Here is a 25,826-nt window from a genome sequence, read left to right on the forward strand (position 1 = left end):
AAGCATTATAATCAGAGTAAAAAATGAGATAGAAACAGTGACAGAAAATGTGTACATTCTCAGCAGAATCAGAGTATTTATTGTTGATTAGCTTAATTCAATCTGCTTTGTTTACCCTCTCCTCCCATTTTAGCCAACAAGTCCCAAATTTGGAAAAGCTGATTCATACGAAAAACTGGAAAAGCTAGGGGAAGGATCTTATGCTACAGTCTACAAAGGGAAAAGCAAGTAAGTTCATTTTTCAAAAGGTGTTTCACATATGAAATGTATTTGCTTTCTTAATACTAAGTAACAGTACATTTATGTAATTTTCATTTGATGTACAATGGAGGTTTTTAAAATTTTTACCAAGTATGAGAATCAGTGGAGTTGGTTTTCTTTGCTATTGGTTTTGCATGCTTGTCCTGTTCATGTTTTCTGTCCAACACCCCCTTTTCCTGAGTGCTTTTTTCTTTTTCTCTCACTGGATGTGAAACCCTCTAGTGAGAATTCATTTCCAGGTAAATGATGTGGTTAATTTCTCATGGAGGCTTAACGTTTGGTTAAGAAGAAGAGTATTGATTTGAAAAAGCCAAGTGTATTGGCTACTCTTGATGTCTTTTTAAACTGAACTATTACTCCATCTTTCAGAAGTCACTTTGTTCAAAAAACTGCACACTTCCTTTTTTTTTTTTTTCCTAATATGGAATGTCTAAACGGTTGAGCTAATTTCAACAACTGGGTTGTTTCCCAAGTTTTCGTATTTTTTCCTAAAGAAAAACAGCAGTACTTTGTTGTATAAAAAAATACTTGCACATTTAGTGTTAATGACCATTATGACAGCTACAATGTATTAAGCAATTACTTGCCTAATGTACAGTACTTCCATTTTCTTTATTCTTCACAACACCCTGTAAGATAGGTTCTATTATTACCACCCCCATTTGACCAACCAGGAAACTTGGTCCTTAGAGAGATTTAAAAACTTGCTCAAGTTCACATGGGTAGTAAGTGGCAAAGCTTGGTTTCAGCTCATGTCTGCCTGGCTTGAAACCTGCTTCCACAGGATAAGGGCTTGGGAACATTTGATCCTTTCCATATATTCCAGATGGTTCTCACATATACTGTAACTTGTTTTAATTGTGAACCAAACAGAAGCAAACCTACTATCTCTTTATAAGGAAATAAACCCAGCACTTGGGAAGTGCCTTTCCCCAAAAGATGTGCTCAGCTGATCTCTTCCAAAAGTAAGTTAGTAAGTCTATTAAATGTTAACTTTAAGATTTATATCAAAGCCTTGGAGATAGTTGAAAGATTCTCCATTTATTATGCCTGAGTCAAAGAAAGAAAGTACCTGCAATCTTTTGAGAATGATGGTTTTGGACAGTAGATAGTTTTCACTCCAGCAGGTCTAAATGTATTTTGTCAGCATTTCTTGAGCAATTTCAAGCCTGCTGGTCACATGTAGTATTAAATTTCCTTCAGCTGAATGTGAAAGCCATTGCCCACTCACCTGTTTTAAGAGATGACAGGCTGCCCGTACCTGCTTGCTTTGAGGTGGCAAGGTCAGGCAGAACAACAGCAGTTATGTGCCGTCTAACAGGACTTGAGAGCTGAGTTGGTTTGCTGTTTCTCTTGAAGCCCTGCATAATTTAAAGAGCCAGATGATGTTGGGATTGACATGCTAGTACTCCTCAGTACTCTCCTAGAAATGTCTGCACCCGTGTTCCCATCTTTAAACGTTAGCATCCTCCCCAGGAACAGCTGTAATTATCTTGCCGTAAAGCTCCTGGCATTTGTGTTGATCACAGTGATTTGTCACTTTGTCAGCAGTTTACATATATATGTTGATTGGCAGCCTATTTTCCTAAAGATCACAGCCTTGGAAACTCTATGGGGCAGGGTCGCTGTGACTCAGAATTTACTCAACAGCAGTGGGTTTGGTTTTGGGTTAAAGTTTCGGTTTTACCATGAAGCTCATTAATTCTAAGTCTCACTAATTTGGCATTGCATTCAAGATAATATTCTTTTTCTACCTATGACTTATATAAGCCATCCTATATCTGATGGTTCTTTTTAATAAAATGTAAACAAGGAGTATTTGCCCCATCAAGAGGTTTGTATAATTCTTGATTTGGGTATAGTTGCTATTAGCAAAGTTTAGAAACCTGAGGAGGAATATTTTCATTACTTCCGAATTCTCTTGGGTCTCATATTTGGGTTGGGACAAAATTTACTGAGATTCCTATACTCTAATTCCTTCCTTGGCAATGAGCTTGTGTCTGAAGAATGTCAACCCAAAACACTCACAAATTAGCTTTCATTATTTTGAGAAAAGTATTTGAATAGAGGTTTATTCTTGGTTGTTTTTGTTTTGACCAGTACTCACCAGCTTCTTTCTGTATTTTGTGTATGTGTGTTTATATAATTGGGGGGGTGGAGGGGAGGCAGCAATTTATCATCACTTCTGACTACTTATTCCTGGTTTGATTTCCTCATTATGTTCTCTGTACTTTACTCCTGTAACATTTAGTACAGCTTTTTTTAAAAAAATGCTATGCATTGTGTAATGCATTTTCTAAATTTATGACAATTTAAAAATGTCTTTTTTAAGCACTTTAAAATCACCGTTTTACCCAGGTTTGCCAGGAGTTTTGTACGTTGAGGCATGCTAATTTTTTTTTTTTTTTTTTTGGTGTTTAATTAACTAATGATGAGTTTTTTTTTTTTTTTTTTTTTAATGTTGTTTTTATACTCCTGTTAAAAAGAGATAAATCATTTGTGGATTCTGTGGTCAGGAAACTTAATCTTGAAGAGAGACGTTGCATATACATAAATAATTCTATGTAGGTTAGAATGTAGTGCTGTAAGAAAGGCCTAGATAAAATGGTGTGGGATTTCAAAAGTAAAAAGAGAAGACGATGTTAAGTATTTTAGATGTGTTCTCTTCAGTGGTGGCTGACAGAGTTCAAAAGCCTCAGCCTCATGTGGTTTAAATCAGGCCCTCCTTCACCACCGTATGTATTCTTAGGCATCCTTGGTACAGTTCCCTTTTGGGGATGGTTCCGCAGGTAAACATAATGAGATTTTCACCTTTTGGTTACCAGACTCTCCATTAAATTTGTTGAAATCTCAGAGCCTTAAAGTAAAATCAAACTGATTTCAGTGTAAATTTTCGTTAGGCGAAAGTGTTGTGTTTGAATTTTAAAGTGGGATTGTCTTTAAGCAGTAAAATTTGGAAGGATTGGTGGGGTGCTTGTGTGTACACACTTATGAATGCCTGGCTATTTTATTTCATTTTTATTTTTAGTATTTTATAATTTATTACACTGGGATCCACTGGAAGAATACACCCAAGTGCCCCCAGATGCCTGAATCCTTCCCCTGCCTCTAGAGTTTTGCACCCTGGTGAGAAGCTTCCTCTCACCTGGGATAGAATCCTCTTCCTTCCCTCCTACTAAAGCTAGAGGAGCTGTGAAGCTGAAACTGCTTGCTTTTGATTTTCTCATACCTCAAGTGTCACTTAGAGGGAGAAGAACCTGCTTATTGTCCCATCTCTGGAACTAGAGTATTGGACTTAATCAGACTAAGTTGTCTCACAGAGGATCCTGATTCTCGGGCCTGTTGAGCTGAAGATGCCAAAGCCTTACTCCTATGGGAGCCTGCTAAACACAGAAGCCTGCCCACACTGGTTTGTGCCAGCTGTAAATTGTTATCTCAGAGGTCAGTAAGAACAATGGAGAAATTTGCTAACTTTATGTAACATGAGATTTATGTGATTGAAAGTGCCAGTCTTCTTTTAGCATTTCATTTTGCCAATTTGTGCTAAATAATTGAACTTGAATTAAACGACCTTATAAATTGAGAGACCAAGCCAAACCAAGACTGAGATATACTAAATACATTTCAAAGAGCTCTTCAAAGCCTCAGGAGAAATACGAGGAAGAAATGCTGTTAATTAAAACAAGCAGCAGCAGGAGTTAACCACCTTTTCAGAGTATGTGAAATTAAAGATTGGTTCTTTCTGCTTTCTAAAAGTTAGAAATCCCCAGATGGAAACGCTGGGCTTCTGGTTCTTTGAAGTTTGACACCTGGATAGTCATGCTGACTTCCATTGTCTTGAGAGGTTAAAAACCAGTTGCCATCAAGTTGATTCCAACTCATGGCGACCCCCTGCGTGTCAGAGTAGAACTATACTCCATAGTGTTTTCAGTGGTTAATTTTTTGGAAGTAGATCACCAGGCCTTTCTTTCAGGGTGCCTCTGGGTAGATTCAAACCTCCAACTTTACAATTAGCAGCTAAGCAATGTTAACCATTTACCAGCCAAAGACCAAAAACCAAACCTACTGCTGTCAAGTCAATTCTGACTCATAGTGACCTTGTAGGACAGAGTCGAACTGCCTCGTGGAGTTTCCAAGGAGCACCTCGTACGTTTGAACTTCTAACCTTATGGTTAGCAGCCATAGCTCTTAAGCCAGGGACCTACAAATGGGAACTCTTCATAAAAAAAAAGAGGCAAACTTGAATACATTTTACAAGCTCAGCTGCAGAATGCTCCTGAGGCCCACCCTCTGTTTCTCATTAGGTCTGCTCTGATTTCTTTTAGACTTTGGGTCTGTGGGCCAAAGCTTATTATCACAGCCCACTTCAGAGATCAAGCCTGTAACTACACTATTAGTCACAGAGTATGAAAATGGCAGCATCTTATGATAAGAGTGTTAGTTTTGTAATTTAATGCATAAAGCATGGCATTACAAACTACAATAGGAGAAACTGATTTTTTTTTAAAAAGCAGATATAGTAAATGGAGTAATTGGGATTTTCAGGTGTGATGTTCTTTTGTGTAGGTGAAAGTTGAAAAAGTAGGCTTCTTATCCTTACCTAGTCCAAGGAAGATAATTGCCCACCCACCAACATCTGCTAATTTTATTTTTAAAAACCTGAAAGCCTACTCAAATTGCACGTTCAGCCTTAACTTTAGAGGAAGAATGCAGGCGTGAGAGGCTGGTTCATTGGTACAGCTGGTTTCATTTAGCTTGCATTAGATAAACAAACAGTGCCTAATCTTTTTCACAAAAGTGAGAATGTGGATATTGTTTAAGCAAGAGACATGCTTTCAGTTATTAGACTAAACTGTACAGAAATAACTTTCCTATTAGACAATGTTTAAGTTTATAGGCCTTTGTTACACATTTTTAATATTGAAGTTCTTTCATCATTTGATTAGGAAATCCTCAAATTAACTGGTGACACTTGTTTTTTTTTTTTTAAATTTTGATCGTATATCATCAAAGCCCAACTGGTGAGACTGGAGCATTCTTTGGATAGTGGAAGAATGTTTTGAATGAATCAGTGTGGAAATTTTTAATTATTAAAAAGATTAAAAGTCATCAAATCCAGGCTTCTAGAATCTTCCTCATATAGTTCAGTTTAAGTGGTTTTGAGAAGAACCAGGGGAAGGATACGGTGATAAAATTGGTTTCACATGCTTGAGTCACCGCAGTATTATAGTCACCCTTTTAGTTTAAACCAGGATTAAAGAGGTAGCATCTTTCTGGCCTAAATCATTGGTTCTCAAGTGGGGTGATTTTGTTTCCCCCCCACCTTAGGGTACATTTGGCAGTTCTGATACATTTATGGTTTTTACGTCATGGGGCTAAGCATTTAGTGGGTAGAGGCCAGGGATGTCGTGAAACATTCTATAAAGAATAGGACAGTCTCCCACAACAAAAAATTTTTCAGCTCAAATGTCAATAGTGTCGAGATTGAGAAACCTTGGTCTGAACAAGGAGTGCATGGAGGCACTGCCTATCTAAAATAGCTCATTCTTTTAGAAGTATTTATTAAGCACTTACTGTGTTCTGTGTACTAGACCTGGCAGTGGAAATATAGTGGGGAACAAAACCAGGTTCTCAGAGAGAAGATCCCAAGACATAGAAATTGAGACTTCTCATTTTAGCTCCGACATGTAAAGAGCTTGAAAGATGTTACTCACATTTTTTACAACCAGAAAAAGCTTGACAAACCAAAAAGCACCAGCTTGTCTTCGACTCATCAGAGAACTTCCCAGCAAACAACCGTCTCACAATCTGAAGAGACAGATGCATCCATATAGACACAGCTGAGATCTGTTACCTGGAGCGAAAGCCACTGGAGCCATAAACTGCAGGAACACTTAAATGGCAATTTTAGTGAATTGCTGAATTCTCACTGTCATGGACTAGGGGCCGCAGTCTTAGGGATGTCCCATACTTTCTTGAGCTTTACCTCCATGAACTCCATTAAGTTTTCACAGTGAAGATCCAGAAAATATTTCCTTGTGTCCCTGGCAATGAAGAGGGAAGAGTAATCATTGTAAAATACACCCAGAGCATTTTCCATAATAAAGGCCTACTCTTTAGGGGAGTCCCTGGTGGTGCAAATAGTTAGGTGCTCAATGACTAGCCAGAAGGTTGGAGCTTTGAACATACCCAGAGGGACCTTGGAATACAGGCTTGGCTGGCAGTCTGCTTCTAAAAGGTCACAGCCTTGAAAATCCTGTGGAGCAGTTCTACCCTGCACATATGGGGTCACCATGAATTGGAATTGACTTGATGGCTACTAACAACAACAACAATACTCTCTAGGGAAAAGAATTTGCCGTATCCTTATACCAGCTAGTGGAAGGGAATTTCTAACACTCTAAATTTCTAACCCTTCCTACAGCCTTCAGTATGGATTACACCTCAACATAAAGAAAACAAAAATCCTCACAACTGGACCAATAAGCAACATCATGATAAACAGAAAAGGCTGAAGTTGTTAAGGATTTCATTTTACTTGGATCCACAGTCAACACCCATGGAAGCAGCAGTTGAGAAATCAAACGACACATTGTTTTGGGCAAATCTGCTGCAAAAGATTATCTATTAAGTGTTAAATAGCAAAGATGTAACCTTGAAGACTAAGGTGTGCCTGCCCCAAGCTATGATGTTTTCAGTTACCTCATGTGCATGTGAAAGCTGGACAATGAATAAGGAAGACCGAAGAAGAAATGATGCCTTTGAATTGTGGTGTTGGTGACGAATATTGCATGTACCCATGGACTGCCAAAAGAACAAACAAATCTGTCTTGGAAGAAATACAGCCAGAATCCTCCTTAGAAGCAATGATGACGAGACTTCGTCTCACATACTTTGAACATGTTATCAGGAGAGACCGTTCCCTGGAGAAGGATATCATGCTTGGTAAAGTAGAGGGTCTGTAGAAAAGAGGAAGACCCTCAACGAGATGGACTGAAACAGTGGCTGGAACAATGGGCTCCAGCTTAACAATGATTATGAAGATGGCGCAGAACTGGGCAGTGTTTTGTTCTGTAGTGTATACGGTCCTTATGAACCGGAACTGACTGGATGGCACCTAACGACAACAACAACAACAACAATCCTTTCCAGCCTTCCTGTCTTTCCTAAGGGAGGGTGGGGAACAAAAACAGTTGTCAGGGCTTCAAGGGAATTGATTGAGAATACTACAGCTAGAGAAGGAAATGGGGGTTGGGAGGAAAAAAAAGCTATACAAGTGGAGAAACACTTGTGAAGGTCACAACCCAGAGTTGTGAGCCCACTTAAAGTATTGATATTTGCTCAGAAGATGATAGAATGCTCACAGTTTCCTGCTCTTTACCACCATGCCTATAGGGTTCCAATGTAATAACAGTGGATTGCAGTTGGAAGAACTGTGAAAGCACAAACTCTCTCTGAGGAAAAGTTCTTAGAGAAGCCCAAAGTCAAGAGAGACAAAAACAACGACCTTAGAGGAATTCCAAGCCTCTGGCACCTGTAGCTATAGCACACATTAAATATCGCCCAGCTTCTAAATCTTCATATTTAAAAACCTATTTACCTCAATTCCTATCACCTGAATCAACATGTCTGCCTTTCAACAAAAAGTAGAGGGCATGTCAAAAGGCAAGAAAAAACAGTCTGAAGAGACAAAGGAGTTACCAGAACGAGACTCTGATGTGACACAGATTTTGGAGTAATCGGATGGTATTCAAAATTACTGTGATTAGTTTGGTAAGAACTCTAAGGAAAATAATAGACAACATGCAAGAATTGATGGGTAATGTAAACAGAGAAACTATAAGAAAGAATCAAAAGGAAATGCTAGACGTAAAAAACAAAATGAAACGTGAAACAGGATGAAAATGCTTTGATGTACTCATTAGTAGACTCAAAACAGCTAAGGAAACAATCAGCGCACCAGAAGATAGATCAATATAAACTTCCCAAACTAAAACACAAAGAAAACATAATAATAATAAAAGCAGAATATTTAAGAACTGTGGGATAATTTCAAAAGGTATAACATGCATAATTGAAATCTCAGAAGAAGAAAGAATGAGGAAGAAGTACCTGAAGTAATAATGGCTGAAAACTTTGCAAAATTAATGACGGATAACAAATTAAAGATCTAGGAAACTCAGAGAATACCGAGTAGGTAAATACAAAACAAACAAACAAAACCACCCAACACAGATGAACAAACAGACCCAGGACCCACATCTACGTATATCATATTCAAACTTCAGAAAATCAAGGACAAAGAGAATATCTTGAATGAAGCCAGAGGAGAAATATACCTTACTTTAAAAAAAAAATGAGAGGAACAATGATAAGAAATAAAGTGGCTTTCACATCAGAAACCCTGCAAACAAGAAGAGGCTAGTGAAATATTTAAAGTGTTGAATGAAAACAAAAATACCAATTTAGAATTCTAAATCCAGCAAAATTATCCTTCAGAAATAAAGGAGAAATAAAGACTTCCTCAGACAAACAGCACCTGAGGGGATCATCACCAGTAAACTTGCCCTGCAAGAAATGTTAAAAGATATGTCAGGAGTCTGGTGGAGTGGTGATCACTATGAATCAGAATTGACTTGGTGGCAATGGGTTTGGTTTTCTTTTTGTTGTTAGAAACTTGGATCTACATAAAGGAAGACAGTTAATAAAGGAATAAATAATGGTAAAATAAAATCTTTTATTATCCTTGTTCTTAATTCATCTGAAGGAGAACTTTTTATTTAAAGCGATAATTATAACAATGTTTTGGGTAATTATCGAATATGTATGAGTGAAATGAATGATAGAAATATCACAATGGATGGAAAGTTGGAATTCAGAATACTCTGTCCTATGGTACCTGGACTACATGTGAAGTGGTGTCGTGTTATGCAAAAGTGAATTTAGATTAGCTAAAAATGTATATTATAAACCTTAGGGCAATGACTGCAAAATTTCAAAAAGTATAATTGTTATACTAAGAGAAGATAAAATGCGGTCACATACAAAGCATTAAAATCAGAGAAGGCAGAAAAAGAGAGAAGCAAACAAAAAAAGAACAAATACAATGAATAGAAAAGTTATAAGCATGATAGATATTAGTGTAACTATATCAAAATCACTTTGGATGCGAGTGGTCTAAATATACCAAGTAAAAGACAGAATTTCTGAGTGGATAAAAAACAAGACCAAACTATGTTGTCTGCATGAAACCCACTTTAAATATAAAGGCTGAAGTGAAAAATAAAGGGGTAAAGAAGGATATACCATGCTAACACTAATTGAAAAAAGGCTGGAGTAGCTATGTTAATTTAAAACAAAGGAGATTTCAGAATAATTAGGGATAAAGAAGGACATTACGTAACAATAAAGGGTCTGTTCTTTTTTTTCCCTAAATTTTATTTATTTTGTTATTTTTAAGAATATACACAGCAAAACATAGACCAATTCAACAGATTCTACGTGTACAATTTGACACCGATTACATTCCTCGAGTTTTACAACCACTCTCACCCTCTTTTTCTGAGTTGTTCCTCCTTCATTAACATAGAGTCACTGCCCCCTAAGGTTCCTATCTAATCTTTCAAGTTGTTTTTGTCAATTTGATCCCATAAAAATTGTTCTTAAAAAAGTGTAATGCTCAAAAGAGCATAAAATGCTCAAGGCAGCCTTTTTTACTAGTTAGGTGTACACTGTAGTTAGGTGTACAGCTACTAACCAAAAGGTGAGCAGTTGCAGTCCACTAGCTGCTCCTTGGAAACCCTATGGGCCAGTTCTACTCTGTCCTATAGGGTCACTATGAGAATCTCCTTGACGGTAGTGGATTTTTTTTTTTTTAGGCTAAGCTATTGTTTGATTTTAAGATGATGTCAGGGGATATTTTTGGTTTAAGGTGTAAAGATTTTCTCAGTAGTTTCAGGGATTCATCCACCTTTCATGCTCCAGAGATTTTAAGATGATGTCAGGGGATATTTTTGGTTTAAGGTGTAAAGATTTTCTCAGTAGTTTCAGGGATTCATCCACCTTTCATGCTCCAGAAAATCTAGAGTCGATGAGAATTTAAAATTGTGTTCTGCATTTCCCCCCTCTTGATGAGGATTCTTCTATGGAATCTTTGATCAAAATGTTCGGTAATGGTAGCTAGGCACCATTCAGTTCTGCTGGTCTCATGGCAGTGGAGGCAGTTGTTCATGGAGGCAGTTAGCCACACATTCCATATCTTCTTCCTGCTCCTGACTGTCTTCTTTTCTTGTTCCAGGTGAATAGAAATCAGTTGTTCTGCCTTGGATGGCCACTTGTAGGCTTTTAAGACCCCAACATAATACAGTAAACTAGGAAGTAGAACAGAAGCACTAAACATGTTATTAGGCCACTTAGCTTGAATTTCGCCTAAACCTCTAAACCAAAGAACCATATCCCATGAGGTGTTTGGTTGTACATAAGCAGCCTGAGCAGCTACTCTTATTTTTTGTCATTGTAAATATACCTGTCACACAACCTTTATAAGTTCAACTTTTTACAGGTGTACAACTTACTGACAGCAATTAAACAATTGGCTGTGCAGTATTCTTACTCAGTGCAGTTTTTCCATTACCATTAACTCCATTTCTCCTCCTCTGTCCCTGGTAACCACTGATAAACTTTGGTCTCCATACATCTGTCTTTTCTTGTCTTTTTATATAAGTGAGATCATAAAATATTTATCCCTTTGTGGTTGGCTTATTTTGCTCAGCATAATGTCTTCAAGTTCCATCCATACTGTAGCATGTATCAAGACTTCATTTCTCATATTGGCTAAGTACTATTCCATTGTAGGTGTGTACCACATTTCCTTTATCCATTCACCTGTTGATGGGCATTTAGGTTGTTTCCGCCTTTTGGCTATTATGAATAGTTCTGCAATCAACATTGGGTACAAGTCTCTTTTTGAGTCTCTGCTTTCAAGTCTTTTGGGTAGGTACCTGTGGGTGGAAATGCTGGGTCATATGGCAGTTCTATTTTTAGTTTTTTCAGGAACCAGCACACTGTTTTCCACAATGGCTGTACCATTTTGCATTCCCATCAACAGTGGATAAGTGTTCCAATTTCCCCACATCATCACCAACATTTGTTATTTTCAGGGCTTTTTTTTTTTTTTAAATCTTAGCCATCCTAGTGGGAGTGAAATGGTATTCATTGTGGTTTTGATCTGTATCTCCCTGATGGCTAATGAAGCTGAGCATCTTTTAATGTGTTTGGTGGCCATTTGAATGTCTCCTTCGGTGAAATGTCTATTCAAGTCCTTTGCCTGTTTTATGATTGGGGTATTTGTCTTTTTGTTGTTCAATTGTGGAAGTTTTATATGTATTTTGGTTATTAGATTTTTGTCAGATATATGGTTTCCAAAGATATTCTCCCATTTGGAAGCTTGTCTTTTCACTTTTTTTGTAAAGTCTTTTGATCAACAGTAGTTTTAAGTTTTTACGAGGTCCCCATTTTAATTATTTTGTCTTTTGCTGTGTATGCTTTTGTTATTATATTAGATAATCCATTGTTGAATAGGCCTGACAGTGTTTCCCCTGCTTTTTCTTCTAGGAATCTCCTGGTTTTAGTTCGCACATTTAGGTTCGTAATCCATTTTGAATTTGTTTTTCTGTGCAGTGTGAAGCATGGGTCCTGTTTCATTTTTCTGCATATGGAAATCCAGTTCTCCCAGCACCAATTATTTATTAAGGAGACTCTTCTTTCTCTGTCAAATGGGCTTAGCACCCTTGTCAAAAATCAGTTGATCATAGATATGTACATTTATTTCTAGACTCAATTCTATTCCATTAGTCTGTTTGTCTGTTTTTATACCAGTACCAGGCTGTTTTGATTACTGTAGCTGTATAATATGTTTTAAAATCAGGAATTGTGAGCTCTCCTACTTTGTTCTTCTCTTTCAACATTGTTTTAGCTGTTTGGGGCCTCTTGCCATTCCATATAAAGTTGAGGATTGGTTTTTCTATTTCTGTAAAGAAGGCTGTTGGAATTTGGATTGGAATTGCATTGAATCTATAGATCACTGTAAGTAGTATTGACACTTAACAATATTAAGTCTTCCAATCCAAGAACATGGAGCATCTTTCCATTTATTTATAATCTCTTTCAGCAGTGTTTTTATAGTTTTCATTGTATTAGTCTTTCATGTCCCTGGTTAGAGTCATTCCTCGGTATTTTATTGTTTTAGATGCTATTATAAATGGAATTGTTTCCCTAATTTCCCTTTCAGATTTCTCATCACTGGTATATAGAAACTCAAATGATTTTTGCTTATTGACCTTGTACCCTGCTGCTTTGCTAAATTTCTCTATTAGCTCTAGAAGTTTTATTGTGGACTCTTTGGGATTTTCTATTCATAGGATCATATCATCAATGGATAGAGATAATTTTACATCTTATTGTCCAGTCTGGATACCTTTTATTTCTTTTTCTTGTCTTATTGCCTTGGCTGGGACTTCTAGTACAGTATTAAATTGAAGTGGTGAGAGCAAGCACCCTTGTTTTGTTCCAAAATCAAGGGGCATTTTCTGTCTTTCTCCATTAAATATAATGTTTGCTGTTGGCTTTTCATAAATACCCTGAATCACATTAAGGACTTTTCCTCCTATGCCAGTCTTCTTTAGGGTTTTCATCAAGAAAGGATGTTGGATTTTATCAGGTGCTTTTCCTGCATCCATAGGGATGATCATGTGGTTCTTTTCCTTTGCTGTACCGATGTGGCGTAATATGTCAATTGATTTTTAAATGTTGAACTATCCCTGCATCTCTGGAATAAATCCCACTTGGTTGTGGTGTTTGACTGTTTTACTATGCAACTGGGTTCTGTTTGCTAATATTTTGTTGATGATATTTGCATTTATATTCATAAGAGATATTGACCTGTAGTTCTTTTTTTTTTTTTTATGGTGTCTTTGGTTTGAGTATGAGGGTTATGTTTGCTTCATAGAATGTAGTAGGGAGTATCCCTTCCTTCTCTATCTTTTGGAAGAGTTTAAACAATGTCGGTGTCAATTCTCCTCTAAATGTTTGATATAATCCCACAGTGAAGCCATCTGGCCAGGACTTTTTTTTTGGCGGGGGGAGGGGGGGGTTGATCACTGATTCTACCTCTTCACTTGTTATGAGTCTATTGAGACTTTCTCTTTCATCTTGAGTCAGTTTGTGTAGGTTGTGTGCTTTTAAGAATTTGTCCATTTCGTCTAGGTTATCCAGTTTGTTGCCATAGAGTTGTTTATAACAATCTATCATAACTGTCTTTATTTCTATAAAGTCAGTTGCAGTGTCCCCTCTTTCATTTTTTATTTTGATTATTTGCATCTTTTCTTTGTCAGTCTAGCTAAAGGTTTTCTCAATTTTATTGATCTTTTCAAAGAACCAACTTTTGGTGTTAATCGATTCTATTTCTTTTCTGTTTTCAATTTTATTTATTTCTGCTCTGAGCTTTGTTATTTTGTTTTTCTTCTGGTAGGTTTAGACTTAGTTTGCTCTTCTCTTTCTAGTTCATGGAGATGTCGAGTTAGGCTGTTAACTTGAGATCTTTAAAGGGTCTGTTCTTCATTAAGACATGATAGTTCATAATGTTGAAGCCCCTAACAGCAACACATCAAAAAGTGATAAAACTAGAAGGGTAAATAGACAGATTCATTATTATAATTGGAAACTTCAATACCTTCTGGTCAGTAATTGAGAGATCGAAAAATCAAACAAGCAAACAAAAAACTTGTTATTGTAAATTCCAACTTGTAGTTACCCTATAGGATAGAGTAGAACTGCCCCATAGAGTTTCCATGGAGCAGGTGGTGGATTTGAACTGCAGACCTTTTGGTTAGTGGCTGAGCTCTTAACCACTGTAACACCAGGGCTCCAACTGAGAGATTGAGCTGGCAGAAAATCAGTAAGGATCTAGATGACTTGAACAGCACAACCACGATGCAGGAAGTGGAAGCTGTCAATTTCTTAAGGTTGGGTTCAGAACTGGCTCAGTGTCCTTTCACCCACTCTGTCAATCAAATGGTCAAAGAGCTCCCATTCAAGGGCAGGGGAAATAGACTTCACATCTCAATGAGAAGGGTTTCAAAGAATTTTGGTGCTATGTTTTAAAACCCCTGCAAGAGAATTTGAATTTTATATTTCTTGGGAATTAAATCTTTGTCCTAACGTTTGTACTGAGTTCTTTCAGTTACCTCTTCTGACCACTTATTAATGACTCCCTTTTGGATTGCCCTCATTATGTTTCTTACAGTGTTCTTGAGAAGGTATATGTTGCTTTGTGTAGAGGGGAACCTTATGTCCCGGTTTCCTGGGACAGCCCTGATTTGTGCTTGTTGCCTTTGTGTGATTATTAATAGTGCTTCTTTTCATTCTTATTAGTATGCTTGTTTAGATGATAATTTACATGATCACTTATATAATGTTATATTCTTCTGGAAACTTAATAAAACTTTTCAAGTATACATTAGAATGTTTTGTTATGAGATTCAACTGAGTATTTAGAAGCATTACTTTCAGTGATTTTGGGGAGGAGCATTGTTGAGTAGCCTGTTATTGTCAGTTCACCTTTAGTGCAGAATTGCTGATTAATTTAAAACTCTCATGGCAGGTCAACAAGCTTTATGTATTAGAATATACTCTTGCTCAGCAATGAGTGAAGACTAGACTTTACGATTTTTGTGAAATAGTAACTGATCAGTCTAAAATTCAAATGATCTATCCAGATCTTTTACTACTCAAAACATAAATGATAGGACCAAGTAGTGTAAGATAGCCAAAATGTTGGAAATTTGAAACAAAACTTAATGACTATGTTTGCACTCTCAAGAAATCAAGTGTTACTTCAGCTAACAGCCAGTTGGTTGCAGAGTCAACGAGTTTTAGTCAAATGCTTAGTCGATTTAGTACTGACTCCTACAAAAGAAATATACTATACCATTAGGAACAATTATTCTAATGGAGAGATGGCATACATCTGAAAAATCTAGGACTTCAAATTGCATAGAGTTGTTAAGTACAGGATTGTATCGTAGTGACTGCTAATATTGGGAAGATCAGAATCAAAAAAGGAAGGCATTGTGAATGGAGTGAGTGGGACTTGATATAAACCTTTTCCTAAGTGTGATTGGATTAGCAAGGAAGTTCAACTTTAGGCTCTTGTTCTTTACCTCCCCTTAAAGTACTAGAGAGTGATAACTACCTTTGTCAGTGGAATCTGAAAATGGAAAAGATAATACAAAGCCAGTGGCTTTTATCTAGAAAAATATCTGAGTTTAGAAAAATTTCAGACAGAAAAAAAATTATTTTAAAGATCTCAGGCATGAGGCATTTTTCATGCTTAATGTTTGATTACTGAGTAAATATGTGCTCCCTTCCTTCTAGGCTTCCAAGGCAACGGACATACATTTTCTTGTATAAACAAATTCTTTGAAAATTTAAAAGATAATTCTGTCTCTAGAATAGTCTCTTTGGGATTGCTGTATTTTTAACTATCTCTGTTTTCAGAATTTGAATCAGTGTTCCTACAGATCTGTAGCATTGTCTGAGCCGAGGGACAATCGTAAACATTAGCAACTTTGGTTAATAGTTGAAAGCCCTGTCCTAACTCTTTGGAGAATAAGATAGAACTCATTCCTAATTGGCCTGATGGGTGAGACAAGAGAGTGAATTCTGATGTAGTTTAGCAGCCAGCACAGGCTGATAGACGAAAAAGGCCCCTGAGAAAGCACAAGAGGAACCAATGGCTTTTGTTGTATGTCTGATCAAACCTCTTAGAAGAAAGAATAGGGAAACTGAGATATTAAGAAACCAAATAAATGTTACAAACGAGGCCTATTGGGGACCCCAAAGGAAGCTGAATTCCTAATGAGAAGGTGATGGACTAGGTTAAACGAAGGACACTTATTTTTTAATACTTCATGCTCGTGGGAAAGTTTCAACATTAAGCCCTGGAGAACTGAGGGTGCCTGGGACTATGCCCAAAGAAAGTAAAGCATAGATGATGATTATTATTATTTAATTAAAATCGAATTTATCTTACCTCCGAGTGAATGAGAAAAGGTGCAATAACAGAATGCCAATATTTAGAGATGAACAAAAGAAGACCAAAGGACATGAGGGGGATTGCCAAAGAGGTAGGAAGAAAACCAGGGAAGTACCAACAAAGGAAGAGATATCACAAGTGTGTGGATGATTATGTCAAATATCAGAAAAGTCAAATCAGATGAGCCCTGAAAAAAATCCATCAAATTTTGGCAGTTAAATTTTTTAGTACATTCAGGGAATTGGTGGGGATGGAGACCTAATTTCTTCTTTAGGTTGAAAAGATAAAGGGAAGTGAAAAAACAGAGGCCAAATTGCAAGTTGTTGTTTGGAGTGAGGAAGGGAAGAAAAGGAGAACAAGAAGAAAGGAGAAAAAGGTTTTGCCTTGTTTTAGTTTTAAGCTAAATTGAAAAGAATTGAGTATTTATGTAGGCTGTGGCAAAGGAGTCAGTAGAAAGAGAATTATGAAGGAAACACTGGAAGTGTATTTTTGATAAAGAACTTTGAAAAACTTTTCTCTGTCACTTGAACTTTATTCCATCTGTACCTGGTGGTTTGTCTCCCTCTTTCTGTTCTGAAATACCTCTTTTTATTGTGAGTTTCTTCTCATTTAGATCTGGGACCCGTAAGAATATTATCCATCTTACATGTCTCATCTCTCTTTTTATTCCTACTCTTTTGAGATTCAGATATGTCACTGAATTCTCTGTGTAGTACGTTGTCCTCTTGGCCTCTTTTTCTTCATTGATACTAGTTGTGATTTTTTAAAAACCATCTGTTCTTTTTGTGAATCATCTCTTTCTTGATACTACTTTTCACACTGTAATTTAAAGTTACAAAATAAAGCTAGCCTTTATTGAGCCCACGGTGTGTACTGGAGCTCTGGTGGTGTCTGCTAACAAAAAGGTTCGCAGTTCAAATCCACCAGCCACTCCTTGGAAACTCTTTTGGCAGTTCTCTTCTGTCCTACAGGGTCACTATGAGTCAGAATCAACTTGAAGGCAACAGGTTTGTCAGTTTGTTTGTTTATTTTGGTTTTAAGTATGCACCAGTCACTGAGTTAAGCCTCATTTACTCACCTGTAAAATAGATTTGATTTCATACTATTTTGAGGAATACATGTAGAGTATTTAGAACATTGTTTCGTCTATTTTTAGGTGCCATTGAGTTGGTTCCAACTCACAGCGATCCTGTGTACAACAGAGTGAAACACTGTCCGTTTCCATCCTCACAGTCATTGTTATAGTTGAGCCTATTGTTGCAGCAACTATGTCAGTCCATCTCATTGAGGGTCTCTTTTGCTGACCCTCTACTTTACGAAGCATGATGTCCTTCTCCAGGGACTGGTCCCTCCTGGTAACATGTCCGAAGTATGTGAGACAAAGTCTCACCATCCTTCCCTCTAAGGAGCATTCTGGAGCCCTGGTGGCACTGTGGTTAAGAGCTCAGCTGCTAACCAAAAGGTCAGCAGTTCAGATCCACCAGCCACTCCTTGGAAACCCTATGGGGCAGCTCTGGTCTTTTCTATTAAAAAAAAAAAAAAAAAAAATAGTGCATGTTTATTCAGTGTCCACTATTATTTTTCCTTTGTTTCTTATAACAATCCTAAAAAGCTTTAGAAAAAGATTATCATCCCCATTTTACAGATAAAGAAACTGAGGCTTATAAAAGGTGAGTAACTTGCCCAAGATTACCCAGCTAAGTGGTAGGGCCAGGATTCAGATCTAGTCAGTTTAACTTCAGAGCTGAGTTCTTAATCATTATCTCTTTTTATTAAAAAAAAAAAAAAATAAGAAATTTGATTTCTAAAAAAGTATCCTTATCCTTCCCTTACTTGTTCATTATTAACCCTAAGGAGGCATAACGAATGTTTCCTATGATTCTCACTCAAATCTTCCCTCTGTGCCAGTATTGTAATTTCTCTTTAGTCATTTGTTATTTGTATTGGAAATCGTCAAAAATGAAATGGAATGCATAAACATCAATATCATAGGTGGATTTGAACTGCCGATCCTTTGGTTAGCAGCTGTAGCACTTAACCTCTATGCCACCAGGGTTTCCATCCTAGGCATTTGTGAGCTGAAATGGTCATTTTGAATTGGACAGTCATATGGTCTACAATGCCGGGAGTGACAAGTTGAAGAGGAATGGGTTACATTCATTGTCAAAAAGAACATTTCAAGACCTACCCTGAAGTACAATGCTGTCAGTGATAGGATATATCCATACGCCTACAAGAAACACCAGTTAATATGACTGCTATTCAAATTTACACACCAAGCACTAAGGCCAAAGATGAAGAAATAGAAGATTTTTTATCAGCTTCTGCAGTCTGAGATTGAGTGAACATGCAGTCAGGACGCACTGATAATTACTGGTGATTGGAATGGGAAAGTTAGAAACAAAGAAGGGTCAGTAGTTGGAAAATGTGGCCTTGGTGATAGAAACAATGCTGGAGATCGAATGATAGAATTTGCAAGATCAACAACTTCTTCATTGCAAATAACTTTTTTCCACTAACATAAATGGTGACTATACACATGGACCTCACTAGGTGGAATACACAGGAATCAGATCGACTACATCTGTGGAAAGAGATGATGGAAAAGCTCAATATCATCAGTCAGAACAAGGCCAGGGGCTGACTGTGGAACAGACCATCAATTGCTGATATGCAAGTTCAAGTTGAAACTGAAGAAAATTAGAACAAGTCCACAAGAGCCAAAGTATGACCTTGAGAATATCCCACCTGAAATTAGAGAGCATCTCAAGAATAGATTTGATGCATTGAACACTAATGACTGAAGACAAGACGAATTGTGGAATGACATCAAGAACATCTACATGAAGAAAGCAAGAGGTCATTGAAAAGACAAGAAAGAAAGAAAAGACCAAAATGGATATCAGAGGAGACTCTGAAACTTGCTCTCAAATGTCGAGCGGCTAAAGCAAAAGGAAGAAATGATGAAGTAAAAGAACTAAGCAGAAGATTTCAGAGGGTGGCTTGAGAAGAAGAAGTAATGACATGTGCAAAGAGCTGGAAATAGAAAATCAAAAGGGAAGAACAGACTCAGTGTTTCTCAAGCTGAAAGAACTGAACAAAAAAACATTCAAGCCTCGAGTTGCAATAGTGAAGGATTCTATGGGGAAAATATCAAATAACGCAGGAAGCTTCAAAAGAAGATGGAAGAAATACACAGAGTCATTATACCAAAAAGAATTGGTTGACGTTCAATCATTTCAAGAGGTAGCACATGATCAGGAACCGATGCTACTGAAGGAAGAAGTCCAAGCTACACTGAAGGCACTGGTGAAAAACAAGGGTCCAGGAATTAGCGGAGTATCAATTGAGATGTTTCAACAAACGAATGTGGTGCTGGAAGTGCTTACTCGTCTATGCCAAGAAATATGGAAGACAGCTACTTGGCAAACCGACTGGAAGAGATCCATATTTATGCCTATTCCCAAGAAGGGTGATCCAACTGAATGCAGAAATTATAGAACAATATCATTAATATCACACGCAAGCAAAGTTTTGCTGAAGGCCATTCAAAAGCAACTGCAGCAGTATATCAACAGGAAACTGCCAGAAATTCAGGCCGGTTTCAGAAGAGGATGTGGAACCAGGTATATCATTGCTGATGTCAGCTGAATCCTGGCTGAAAGCAGAGAGTACCAGAAGGGTGTTTACCTGTGTTTTATTGACTATGCAAAGGTATTCGACTATGTGGATCATGACATATTATGAATTACATTACAAAGAATGGAAATTCCAGAACACTGAATTGTCCTCATGAGGAACCTGTACATAGATGGAGAGGGAGTTGTTCAGACAGAACAAGGGAATACTGCATGTTTTAAAGTCAGAAAAGGTGTGTGTCAGGATCGTATCCTTTTACCATACCTATTCAGTCTGTATGCTGAGCAAATAATCTGAGAAGCTGGGCTGTATGAAGAAGAACGGGGCATCAGGATTGGAGGAAGACTCATTAACAACCTTCGTTATGCAATGATACAACCTTGCTGAAAGTGAAGAGGACTTGAAGCACTTAATGATTAAGATCAAGGACCGCAGCCTTCAGTATGGATTACACCTCAACATAAAGAAAACAAAATTCCTCACAACTGGACCAATAAGCAACATCTTGATAAATGGAGAAAAGATTGAAGCTGTCAAGGATTTCGTTTTACTTGGATCCACAGTCAATACCCATGGAAGCAGCAGTCAAGAAATCAAGATCTACATTTGGCAGATCTGCTGCAAACAACCTCTTTAAAGTGTTGAAAAGCAAAGATGTCACCTTGAAAACTAAGTTGTGCTTGGTCCAAACCATGATATTTTCAATCGCATCATATGCATGTGAAAGCTGGACAATGAATAAGGAAGAGCGAAGAAGAATTGATACCTTTAAATTGTGGTATTGGTAAAGAATATTGAGTATACCATGGATAGCCAAAAGAACAAAGAAATCTGTCTTGAAAGAAGTACAACCACAATGGTCCTTAGAAGCAAGGATGGCGAGACTGCGTCTTACATACTTTGGACATGTTGTCAGGAGGGATCAGTCCCTGGAGAAGGACATCATCCTTAGTAAAATACAGGGTCAGTGGAAAAGCGGAACACCTTCAACATGATGGATTGACACAGTGGCTGCAACAATGATTGTGAGGTTGGCACAGGACCGAGCAGTGTCTTGTTCTGTGGTACATAGGGTCGCTGTGAGTCGAAACTGACTTGATGACACCTAACAACAATGACAACATTCTCCACTGTTCCAGGCCAACTCCACAGTGAGACCATGGTTTTTTCCTCATTATTTTACGAAGTGATTTGTGGGTTTCCATAAAGTAGGTGTCTGCTTGAAATAGAGCACTGTTCCCCTTTCCTGTCTTTTGGATAGACTTATTTTGAATAAGGTTTTCTATTCCGTTGTGGCGTTCTCATTGTGGACCTCAGCCCAAGACTTGATGGCACCCATTTCTTCTACTACCTTTTGATTGTACTCATACAGCAAATATAAATCCTGATCCACCAGCACCTTTACAGCCTTTTTATCCGCCTTACAAATAAAGGAATAAGTAATGCTATAGTAAGAACTACAAAAAACAAAATTCTTTCAAATAAGTTTTTGAGTAAATGAGAAGCTAAGCACTGTTTTTCTCCCACCCAAAGTATGTTCCAGCACTAGCTATGAATGTAGTCAAATGTTCAAAATTGAGTTAAGAGGAGAAAATTATCTCAGTACCGGTTGTGTTTTCTGAAAGCCTTGCCATGTCTTCAAGATCTTTGTTCTCTTTTCTTAGTCACTTTCTTGTATGTTTGTACCTGTGTAGGCACACATATATTGTTTGTATGTATTTATTTCCAGCAACTCAGATAAGACTTTAACTTGTGATAATTGATATGATGTTAGCTAATTTACCCTTTACCTATCTGTAAAAAAAAAGGAGGGCTTGTTTAATTGAGAAGACCTGGAGAGAAAAACTGTATTTAAGATTTTGTCTAATAAACGTGGTTATATAAGTGATGCTAATATCACACATTCAATTCCTGAAGGTCTAGGTCTCTATTTAGAGACAATATTGGTAGCTACTTAAAAGCCTGTGTATTTGTTACCCTTTCTACTTTTTAAAACCTTTCTCTTGATATACATACCAATATACTACAATCTTTATCAGTCGGAGTTCTCCAGAGAAATGAAACCACGGAAGAAATTTATGTATGTATTGGCTCATGCTATTGTAGGGGTTGGCAGGTCTGAAATTTGCAGGATAGACTGGCAGACTGCAAAGTCAGGCAGGATTTCTGTGTACAGTCTTAGAGGCAGTTTTCTTTTTCATGTGTATGTATGTATTTATGCAGCGGTTGCAGAGATTGTCTTGGAAGCTGAAGAAAGCAGAATTGACAGGTTGAATGATGTGTCTAAGTTTACACACCTGATTGGTAGCAGAACTAGACTGAAACTTAGGTGTCTCAAATTCTCATCCGTCAGCCTTGTTACTATACTTTAGAGCTGGAGCCATTCTATTTACCTGAAATGACTAGAGCTCTCTCTTTTTTCAAATATCCTACAAAAATCATATTTTCTCCTTATCTTCGAAAACTGCTGAGTTTTTATAGCACCATGGTTAGATGCTTACATCTTCTCTCACTTTTTTAAATTTGCAGTTTGTGAGTCCAGTTGACTAATTAGTGGTCTGGATTTTTAAGATCACGGTAAAAAGAAGACAATGATATATTTTCTTTTAAATTTTGAGTATTTAAAAACAAAGAATAAAAGGAAAGATAGTTCTCTGTGTTATAACCAGGTGAAATTATTTCTTTACCATGGACACAGGACATTAGTTTAATAGTGTCCATTTTTTTTAACAAGGAAAAATTATAAAGAAATCTTAGAAAAGAGACCAATAGTAGAAAATTACTAACCAGTGATTTAAACTCTTATCTGTAGAGGTTTGACATAGGATTCAGACATATGTATTCAGTTTACTGAATTCATGATATACTGTTCATTTAAAAAAAAAAAACTCATTATAAGGTAGTATATTACACGAGCTGCTGGGCTAGAATCTATATGTAAGGTGCTGTTATGGAAGAATTCTTCGTTTGGATGACACTCATGATTTCCCATCTGCTTCAGTTGGTTTTTTTTTTTTCAGTTGGATAAGAGTCACGGCAGTTCTTTTTATTACTCATTTTGGGTGAAAATAGAGCAAATATAGAGTTTTTTTCAATATATGTTGCCCCTGAAGCCAGGGACTTTACTACTGTAACATTCATTTTTTTTTTTTTCTTCAGGTAGATATTTTTTCATAAATGAGATAAAATTTACATATAATAAAATTCCCTGTTTGATCTATTTTAAAGTATACAGTTCAGTGGTTATTAGTGTATTCACATTGTTGTGCAGTCATCACCACTGTTTAATTCCAGGGCATCTCTATTACCCTAAAGTGAAGCCTTGAACCCATTAGCACTCACTCCTAATCCCCTTCTCCCCCTACCCCTTGGCAACCACTAATCTACTTTCTGTCTCCTTGGATTTGTCTATTCTGGACATTTCATTAGAAATCATTTTTTGTTTCCTTAGAAAAACGCAGGATGTAAAATTAATTGTGGATTTATTTATGGTCTGCTTTTATTTCTCTACATTTTTTTTTAATGGAGGTAAAATTCACAGAAGATAAAATCAACCATTAACCATTTTAAAGTATACAATTCAATGGCATTTAGTACATTCGTAATATTGTGCAACCATCACCCCTATTGAGACATTTTTATCACTCTGATAGGAAACTCTGTACCTTTTAAGCAATCACTGCCCATTCTTCCTGTGCCTAGCCCCTAGCAACCGCTAATCTACTTTTTGTCTCTATTGATTTGCCTATTCTAGACATTTCATAAAATCAAATCATACAATATGTGGTCTTTTGTGTCTTGCTTCTTTTACTTAGCATAATCTTATTCAGATTCATCTATGTTGTAGCATGTATCTGTACTTTATTCCTTTTTATGGCTGAATAATATTTCGTTGTATAGATATATCACATTTTCCTATCTGTTCATCTGTTAATCTTTTAAATGTAAATGAACGTTTAATTTTTTTTCCTTTTGGTTATTGTGAGTATTGCTGCTGTGAGCATTTGTTTTTAAGAATTTGTTTGAGTACCTGTTTTCATTTCTTTATGGTATATGCCTAGGAGTAGAATTGCTGAGTCATTAGGTAATTCTATATTTAACATTTTGAAGAACTGCAAAGTATTTTCAAAAGTAACTGTGCCATTTTACATTGCTACCAGTAATGTATGAGAGTTTTGATTTTTCCACATCCTTGCCACCAATGAACCCATTGCCGTCAAGTTGATTCCGACTCATATTGACCCAACAGGACAGAGTAGAACTGCCTCATAGTGTTTCTAAAGCTGTAAATCTTTATGGAAGCAAACTGCCACATTTTTCTGCCATGGGACACTGGTGGGTTTGAATCACTGACCTTTTGGTTAGCAGCTGCGCACTTAACCAGTGTGCCACCAGGGCTCTTCATCCTTGCTAATACTTGTTATTTTTCATCTTTTTTGATAATAGCCATATTAGTGGGAATGAAATGTTCTCTGTGGTTTTGATTTGCATTTCTCCAGTGGCTAATGAAGTTGAACATCTGATCTGTTTATATGCTTATTAGCTATTTGTATATTTTCTTTGGAGAAATGTTTATTCAGGTCCTTTGCCTATTTTTTAATTGAGTTGTTTATCCTTTTGTTGTTGAGTTATAAAAGTTCTTTATATATTCTGGGTACTATATCCTTACCAGGTACACGATTGGCAAATATTTTCTCCCACTCTATAGTTTGTCTCTTTACTTTCTTGATAGTGTCATTTGATGCATAAGTGTTTCTAATTTTGATGAAGTCTGTCCATTTTTTTCTTTTATTGCCTGTGCTTTTGGTGTCATTTTTAAGAGTCCATTGTCAAAAACAAGGTCATGGAGATTTACTCTGTTTTCTTCAAGAATTTTATAATGTTAGCTCTTCATGTAGGCTGTTGATCCATTTTGAGTTTATTTTTGTATGTAGTATGAGATAGAGGTCATTCTCCTAAATGTGAACATCCAGTTGTCCGAACATCATTTGTTGAAAAGACTACTGAATGATCTTGGCACCCTTGTTGAAAATAAAACACGTGGGTTTATTTGTGGACCCAAATTTTCAGTTCTGTTCTATTGATGTACATCTCTGTCCTTGTTCTAGAACCATACTAGCTTGATGACTATAGCTTTGTAGTAAGTTTTAAAATTGGAAAGTGTGAGTCCTCCAACTTGTTATTTATCAAGGTAGATTTAACTCTTTGTAAAAAAAAAAAAGTCACTTGTAATTTCATATAAATTTGAGAATTCATGTTTCCATTTCTAATGGGGTGACATTTAGATTGATTTGGGTAGTATATAAATCAGGGTTCTTCAGTGAAATAGAGTATTGAATTGGCTCATGCAGTTGTGTGGCTGGCAAGTGTGAAATCTATGGGGCAGGTCAACAGAGGCTGGAAACTAAGAGTTAATGCTGCAGTCATGAGGAAGAATGTCTTCTTTTTTGGGAAACCTCAGTTTTTGTTCTTAAGGCCTTCAACTGATTGGATGAGGCCCAGTCACATTATCAAAGATCCTTAATGTAAAGCCTACTGATTGTAGATATTAACCACATCTACAAAATACAGCATCACTTATATTAGTGTTTGATTAAATAACTTGATACTATAGCCTAGCTAAGCTGACACATAAAACTAACTAACCATCACAGATAGTATTGCCATCTTAACAATACTGAGTCTTCCAATCCATGAACATAGGTTGTGTTTCCATTTATTTAGGCCTTTTGTAGTTTTCAGTGTACAAGTCTTACACCTCCTTGGTTAAAGTTTATTCATAAATACTTTTTTTTTGATGCTATTGTAAATGATATTGTTTTCTCAATTTTAT

The 25,826-nt window shown here is 36.8% G+C and overlaps 1 protein-coding gene across 1 annotated transcript in view; it reads left to right on the forward strand.

Annotated features, from left to right (window-relative positions):
- The window catches only part of CDK14 (cyclin dependent kinase 14), a 687,166-nt gene that overhangs the window by 185,261 nt on the left and 476,079 nt on the right, over positions 1-25,826 (forward strand). Inside the window, exon 4 of the mRNA XM_010587282.3 lies at positions 134-228. Coding sequence (XP_010585584.1) covers positions 134-228 — 95 coding nt within the window. The remainder of the gene's footprint in view (positions 1-133; positions 229-25,826) is intronic.

This window comes from Loxodonta africana, chromosome 8 (assembly GCF_030014295.1).
Source record: "Loxodonta africana isolate mLoxAfr1 chromosome 8, mLoxAfr1.hap2, whole genome shotgun sequence".
Lineage (NCBI taxonomy): Eukaryota > Metazoa > Chordata > Mammalia > Proboscidea > Elephantidae > Loxodonta > Loxodonta africana.